Below are 8628 nucleotides of genomic sequence, written 5' to 3'. Positions count from 1 at the left end.
ATATATATAGATATAGATATAGATATATATAGATATAAAAATATATATAGGTTCAGAGTACAACATTCACAGGTGCATATATTGTCGATAGTCGTATCTTTGTTGGGACTTGGCCCCCAGTCGTGTGTGTATTGGTTACCGTACTGTCATTCACATTTGCACATCATTGTGGATACTCATATCATCTTTGCTATCACCTACACACTTACTGTATTCGCACTGCACCCCATTGTAGTGCGTCTGGAGTACCGAAATTTCCTAGAGAGGTACACGTGCTACGAGCTCATCCCAGAATCGTCCAAGATGATTGTCTTCGATAGCCAGCTGCTGGTCAGGAAAGCCTTCTTCGCTCTCCTCAAAAACGGTAGGCGTTTGTGGTGTTTGTCGTACCAATACATGCGCAGGTTATTCCGACAACAACGCTTGCTGAAAACCTAATGCCACCCACTCTGACCCGTCTGCCACGAGCGTTGTTTCAGTCAGCAGCCCCTTGAGAGTTTGATGAAAGGGATGTGTTGTGTTGGGCCTTCTTCTTCGTATGCGATACCCATAGTCGTATCAGTTTACAGGTCGACCTTGCGTCCTCGGGGTGCCTTGGCTTTTGGCTTTGTTATAGGTGCGCATACACGCAATAGTACCATCACGAATGTAGTCAGAGGGTAGTTTGATACTCAATCCACATCAATAACACCACTGGCTGTCGTTCTGTGTGGTTTTCTGTTCGTTCCGCTTGTACTCGCTGTATGTCATGCGCCGTCTCCGGTTCAGTTCCCAAGTAGTCATGGCCATGTAGATGCGTGTGGTTTAAGTTCTTGCTCACGTATGAAGTGTGATTGTATGACCACCTCAGCCTGTGATACGCTTACCACCCCAGGCGCAGGCCTGATGTCACTTTGTCGCGACTTTATATGGCAGTTCCGAACTATAGTCTTCTCCCAACGCTAGTTCTACTAAACTGGTGTCTGTGCGTTCTGATGTGCTATTGGTGTCTATTGAACTTCCCGCTGTTCTCCCAATATCTTCGTCAGAAATCCGCTCGGCTCCTGTTTGGGACCATAAAGTACAATCGTTCGTTGGCATGGTAACCGTGACCGACTATATAAACATCCTGCGCAAGTACCACGATGAACCAGAAGAGCTTGGACGCCAACTAGACACAAATAAGATCCAGGATTGGAGAGGTACGTACGCTTCTTGTCTTCACGTATATATTTAAGTGCGCCAACGTTTTCGCCTGATCGGTGTTGAGTCTTCGCATGTATTCGCGAGTGTGTGCATGTCTCCGTGTGTGTGTTTGCCGATAGTGTAGTGCTTTGTATACGGCCTGCCCGGTCAATGGCAGTATGGTTTCTACCCGTTCGACGACTGTTTGGGCTACCTTGGATCGATGTCCAGTTACGATTAGGCTCATTAATTTATACTTTCAGCCGGTTGATACATATTGCGAGCAAGAGCGCCCATGACTCTTTTTTACCTACATGAGTGTCCCGTTGACCGTAAAACGGAGTAAATATCTGTGACGTCTGCGAGTAACTAGTACAGCAATTGTTCTGCAACACACACAGTTAAGTGTAAGATATTCATAGTTACCAATCAGCGCCTTTATATCACATTGTGGAAGCGTCCCTGTTAGAGCACACACACAGCCGTATCGCCATAGATACGTTCGATGTTGACCGCGTACTGACTTTCTCACTGTCCTGATTGTCACAGAAAACCTGGGCCTGTCACCTCGCATGATCAATATCGGACCGAAGGACGACCTATACGTAGCTGTCAGCACGCTCCTGTCCAACAAAATTCATCGGTTACCTGTGCTTGATCGACAAACGGGCAATCCTCTGTTCATCATCACACACAAACGTGTCCTTTCATTCATTCACCAACATGTAAGTAATGACCTCCCAGCGATATCTATGTGGTGGTGCTGTACCGGAGCTGTGTCACGTGTATGTATGTGTTGTCTATACGCAGGCACCCGTACCGGTAGTGAAAGGGATGTCATGCTAAGCTCATAGTGGAAGTGTCATCGAGTCTTCGAGTGTTTGCAAATTGCTTACAATGGCTTGGTCATGTGAGGATCACGGCACACTCGATCAATACCGCTCTGCATTGAAAAATCCGTCCACGCATGGCCGATATTATTCTGATTGAGAATATTATTGTAATGGTTGATAATACTGCTATAATGTTACGATGGTTGATATCATATTATAATGGTTGATAGTAATATTATAATGTTAATAGGGTTGATATCATTGTCTGCATATGTCGCATACAGTTTGTTGCCGCTGTATATTGCCTTTGTACATGTCATCCGAAATGTTGTGCTGGTGTACATTTCCGGTTGTGTGTATATTGGGGGGGGTTGTCGATACACATATCAGTTAGTCTGATTTATATACAGTTTGTACTAGTTTGGCCGATACCAATCCCTGTGCTCGTGCTCTCTCTCCGCTTGGCTAGTGCTGTTTGTAGTTATGCGCTCTGTCAGTGACGCTAGGCCCACAGCGCGTATTGGGGATTTCACTATCTCAATAGGTACGCTCGCTTGTCAAGTTGTGGTTGTACTCGAGTAGTAGTAGTTATTCGAGACTTCAGTCATCTCAATAGTATGCTCGCCTTTCACGTTGTGGTTGTACTTAAGTAATAGTACATATATATATATATCTTGAGGTCAACTTCGCATAGAAGCTAAGAAGTGATCAATATTTTGGGTTCAATCGGCTCAAAATTGTATCTTTACCAACATAATTGGCATTGGATCCATAAGCCACCCCTATCGAGCGTATTGTAAATAATGACTCACCTTTGGGAACCGAATTCTGGAAGACAAACTTTAAGTATGGTTCGTTTGTTTGTATCAGACTTTTGAATAGAACATTAGGACCTATACTTAGCAGATATGCAGCACTTGCACACACTCACTCCTTATACTTAACAGATGTGCATCACTTGCACACACTCACTCCTTATACTCAGCAGATATGCATCACTGGCACACACTCACTCCTTATACTTAACCGATATTCAACAGTTGCACACACTCACTTCTTTTGCTATTCTATCGACTGGCAGTTTGCCGCCAGCGGTTTGGCTGCTTTGGATTTCACCCTGGAAGAGCTGAACCTTGGCTCAATAAGGAGATGCGGAGGTATGTAATATATATAAATATATATATATATATATATATGTATGTATGTATGTATGTATGTATGTATGTACGTATGTGTATACATATATATATATATGTGTGTGTGTGTGTGTGTGTGTGTGTCAATTGTCAGTTATATTCTATCTCACAAAACGTTTCTTTACAATCTAATCGTACTCGTTCAAGACGCGATTGCTTTCTCGTAGAGGCGAGTGTCGCATCATTGAACGCCTCCTTGTCGTTGTGCGTACTACCTGTGCAGCTGTACTTGATGTATTCGAAGAGTATCAATCCATCCTTCACCTTACGCTCAATTGTATTCACTGGGACTCGATGGTTCGTGTGCGTTCATGCTTTCAGCTGTCGTGCTCACCGTCACACTGAGTACATGTCCTCCCTGATGCTGCGTTGCCCTTGGTGTTCTCCTGTTTGACATAGATTAGCTTGCTGACTCGTATTGGCAAACACTCTGTTTTCACATATATTGTCCAAAGTGTGTGCCTTCAACGGTTGGTATGCGCAATACTAAGTAGTGTCGCATGCTATCGGGCAGTGTAGTAGAGCATGTGCTACCATGTGTTCCATTACACTACCACGAAGAGATGCATGGGCCATTGGGTTGTGTACATGAGCCGTCTTATATGCGTGTACGAATTCGTAGTCAGTGTTAGAGTGCACATGACCCATTCATATGTATATGTATGTATAGGTATATGTATATGTATATGTACATGTACATTTTTATGTATACAATATAATTTACTGTGCATGTTCTCTTGGTGGTCTGCCCGTGTGGTCCAATGCAGTAGCTCAGCCTTGCGTCGTTCTTCATGCAAAGCATGTAGTGCCCACCAACCCGACCCAATTGACGTGAGAAAAATAATTGGTATATACAAAGCAACCTTATATCTGACTAAGCCAAGTGTCGTATATAAAGGCACGTCTACTTCGAGTAGTCTGTTGCATGGCCCATACCTTCATCCTCTTGTATGGCCCACACACCATTCGTTCTTCCCCTGCACACGCAGAGGTACACACAGCAACCATGGAGACGAAGTTGTTAGATATTCTGAATACATTCGTGGAGAAGGGCGTCTCCGCCGTGCCCATAGTCAACAGTGAAGGTATAAGTCTCGCTCGGTTCGTGGGCTCGCATGGCGCACGAGGCAGAGGTGTTACTGTCACGCGTGTATTATTTTGTGTGCATGTGTATGATATTGTATGTGCATGTGTATATTATTTTGTGTGTATGTGTATGTTATTGTGTGCGCATATACATGTGCAACCGATCCCATACGGATGGCAGTCGCAAGTACATCTTGTTGTCGCGCCGTGTTCCAACCACCTGTATACATCTACAATGAGTCTTTACACGTTGTTTCATATGCGTGTATGTGTATGTGTATATATCACATACTCTCGCAAGTGTGTGTCGACAGAATATCGCAATTTGGTCGTCCAGCACTCCGTTCTGCTGCGAGTGTGTTGGGGCAGGTCAGTGTTCGAGCCGACAGCTTTTGCATATAATCCGCAACTCACAGTTCAGTGTTCGAGCCGACAGCTTTTGCATAGAATCCGCAACTCACAGTTCGGTACCTGCAAGATCAGAGATCTGCCTCTGATCGGCATGCAGACTCTCATCGTCACAGCAGGTGCCTTATGTTGTTTTCATAGCAGTAATAGTATCGAATCTGGATCTAACGTTTAGAAAACCAGGCATCCTCAAACGCGCACCAAGGTCAACGTTTGGGGGCGAGGCGAAACAGCACTACGCTCTCTGCAAGCCCTGAATATTCTGGACGGTTTATATCTGTGGTATATATCTATGGCATTTACGCTTACAAAAAGCATCTGTTCTCTGTTCTCGAAACAGATGTCGTCACCGGAGTCTACGCCAAGTTTGATGTCATCACCCTGGCACGCGAGCGTACATACAACGATCTGAATGTGCCGCTGAGCAAGGCGCTGGAGACGTCCGCACACGTATGCATTCAATGGAGCCCGTGGTTTTCGTTTCGCATCATTGTCAGTGCGTAGGGATTTAGGGTTTTCGTATATACAACGATCTGAATGTGCCGCTGAGCAAGGCGCTGGAGACGTCCGCACACGTATGAGTTTAATGGAGCCCGTGATTTTCGTTTCGCATCATTGTCAGTGCATAGGGTTTAGGGTTTTATGTACGCAAGAGTTTGTTGGGGATGAGTATACCTGAGGATCAATACAGTGTCATTTGCTATATGCGTTAACGGTGTCCATATGGAGTTCCCTTGGATGACACGTGTACTTCACTTCCCACCGCAACGCCTTAGTATACCGTAGCGCCTTATTAGTTGTTTTCTAATTACAACCGTTAACGTTTTCGAGTTTGCATTTCAATTGAACGTGTGTGTTGTGTGCGTCACGCACTGGTGTCCAATGAAGGAACTTGGTGACACTAGACAAAAGCTCCAGCCGTGGGCTCATTCAAAACGTTGTGTTACAGTACTCTCTAATGTTATCGCATGACTCGCCTAACACTCTAACCATTCTCAAACACCTCACAACGACGCAGACTCAGAAATCCGAGAAGGATGGTGTACACACCTGCTCACTCGAATCGCCTAACACTCCAACCGTTCTCAAACACCTCACAACGATGCAGACCCAGAAATCCGAGAAGGATGGTGTACACACCTGCTCACTCAAGGACTCGTTCCGTAGTGTGATCGACAAAATCGTGCGTGCGCGAGTGCACCGTCTGATAGTCACAGACGACGACAAGCGACCGGTGGGTATAGTATCACTATCTGATATCCTGGCGTATCTTCTGGGCACGGAGGTTTCCAAGAATGTAACTTAGGAACCACCTGTGTGTATCAGAACAGGTCTACCAAGCCAACGTAGTGGTGACCTGCATTACCTAATAAACCCCCGTATGGTCTCTCATGACGGACGTAACCGTTTTGTTATGCTTGCTAAACTCTACACTATTCTGTTAAACGGTTAATAATCTGTTAAAACGGTTATAAATATAAATGGGCACTGGAGCGCTTGTACAGGAAACGCTTCTAATGGTTCAGAATGTATAGCGTAGTGGTTATTCTCGTGAACCACAGTATATCTTGACTCGAGCTAGGTAGGCAGCACCTGCATGCTACACGACAACGATGTGGCCTATATTTAATAGCTTCTCCTTGGTGCGTGCTGAGTGACTACTGTGGTCAATTGTGGTTGTATTGTATTTGACAAAGTACAATGACACTTAAGCCGACGATTCCACATTTCACAACACCATGCCGTCGAAATTGTACGGGCTCAATCGCACAAGCGTAGCAAATCTGGACTGTTTTAATATAGGTCAACCTATGAATGAATGAATTCGCATATTCGGGTGGCTATCCCATCATCACTACATGTCACACGGTCAGCTCCCGCTGATCTATCACCATAGGTACCCACCAGGAGAGCGTGTAACGTGACTATGCTATGTACTGTACAACTTGAAATACAAACGTATTGATCATCCTGAGGTGTATTGTGACTATGCTATGTACTTCACAACCTCAAATACAAACGAATTGATCATCCTGAGGGCCTTTCTGCTACTTGCCGTGATAGACGTTACTGGAAGGTCTGGTAGGAGTACCAGCACATACCCACGGGTTGTCACTGACTGACGGAGATTTGGGCAGTTATGTTCCGTTGCAGATGTTCAGCACGCCAGTCGTAGCGTAGCGCAATGCGTTCATATCTGAGCGATGGGGAGACCTGCCAGCCACTTGCCATGATAGTCCCTGAGCTCTACTGAGATACACTGACTATTTGTCAGGGCACACCTAGCACAATGTATTCAAATCTGAGCGACGAGGAGACCTACCAGTCACTTGCCATGATTGTCCCTGAGCACTCCACTGAGATACACTGGCTATTTATTAGGCACACCTAGCGCAGTGTATTCAAATCTGAGCGACGGGGAGACCTGCCAGCCACTTGCCATGATAGTCCCTGAGCTCTACTGAGATACACTGACTGGTTATTGGGGCACACCTAGCGCAGTGCAGTCGACAATACTGGCAATAGATCCTTGATCCTCTTACATGTATTGCAGATGCGGGAGTTGGCAGATGTATACATACACCTTGCTTGTCTCCTGCAAAGGCGGTTGTCCTTTTTTCCGCCACAGTATGTAACCATGAGTATCACTTTACCTTATTTATGCTAGTGGGATTCTACACACGCATCATGTGCGCGCACTCGCCTTGCGGTTTCGAACCTGCACAGTCCTGCCTTGATGAAGAACATATCTTACAGACAGTGTTATCTACCCACACCTAACCAAGGGAGGGATACAACACTACTGGCGATTAAACGCAATATGAAGTACGGCAGGCTTATGTGGCGTGGGAACACATGTACCACACTGGTATTGTATCAAATGCACAATAGGGCAGATATGGCTACATTAGAGTGTACGTACTATGACACAAAAGGATGCGGCTAACAGATAGAAGTGATTCGGTGTGCTGTATAGTCGGTAGATCCTTGATACAAACGTGTAAGGGCAATGTGTTGTGTTGTCGTATAGACCTCCAGTACGGGCAAATGCAATCAATACGAAGTTGAGAACTTAGTATAGAGAAATAACATAGACACGAACGGTCTGGGTTTAGATAAAAATCACAACTCGGAGAAAATGCGGATAGAAGTCATACAATTGATACGCCTGCGCCCATTGACCGTTCATCCCACCACAAATACGACCACACGCGTCAACCCCCCTGGTCTGTGCATTGCCACCCAGGGCGCGGCTTTGTTTTTCTCCATGTTGTTCTATGGTACCGAATAGTTCTTGGTAAGCCAGAAGGTATTGTTGTATTCAAAGTCCTCCGGAAACACGGCCCGACAGCCATTATCCGTCACAGGCGTATGAGTTCCGAATGCGCTTGTTTGTACCAGAGACACGCGGGGTTCGGGCTGGGTTTATAAGCAGTGCGTGGTTGGGTCTTGGGTTTTGTGTCGAATTGGATACGCCAGACCACAACTACGGCCGCGTGCGCTGAGAGTTTGCGACACCTGCGATCTAGCAGTGGCAGAACTTGGCCTTGGACGCCCACAACAGCCGCACGACCGAGACTACACAGTTAGCACAGGAGTTCGTAGGAGAGCACAGGCAAGGAGTGTACCAGGCCCAGGTGGCGTACGCACACATGGCCCCGGTATATGAGTATTGTGTACTGAGTTTAATTTAGCGTAGCGCGCACGCGGTAGGTATATGAGTACTGTGTACTGATGGTAGGTATACAAGTACTGTGTACTGATGGTAAGTATGTAAGTACAGTGTACTGAGTTTAATTTAGCGTAGCGCGCACGCGGTAGGTATATAGTACTGTGTACTGATGGTAGGTATATAAGTACTGTGTACTGAGCTTAATTAGCGTAGCGCGCACGCGGTAGGTATATGAGTACTGTGTACTGATGGTAGTATATAAGTACTG

At 45.7% G+C, this 8628-nt stretch overlaps 1 protein-coding gene across 1 annotated transcript; it reads left to right on the top strand.

Moving 5' to 3' along the window:
* Nucleotides 1–231: 231 nt before the first annotated feature.
* SARC_11405 (hypothetical protein) lies at nt 232–6087 on the top strand (the record flags this gene model as incomplete). The annotated part of the gene is made up of 7 exons (XM_014294511.1): nt 232–364; nt 1029–1181; nt 1714–1889; nt 3079–3154; nt 4183–4278; nt 5028–5137; nt 5796–6087. Coding segments are annotated over 7 exons (942 nt in total), but the record flags the coding sequence as incomplete, so codon positions are not given.
* Between the last annotated feature and the right edge of the window lie 2541 nt (nt 6088–8628).

The sequence above is a fragment of the Sphaeroforma arctica genome (genome assembly GCF_001186125.1).
Source record: "Sphaeroforma arctica JP610 unplaced genomic scaffold supercont1.1670, whole genome shotgun sequence".
NCBI classification, from domain to species: Eukaryota; class Ichthyosporea; order Ichthyophonida; genus Sphaeroforma; species Sphaeroforma arctica.
The sequence above is the reverse complement of the archived record's forward strand: the minus strand, read 5'-3'. Positions and strand labels throughout refer to the sequence as shown.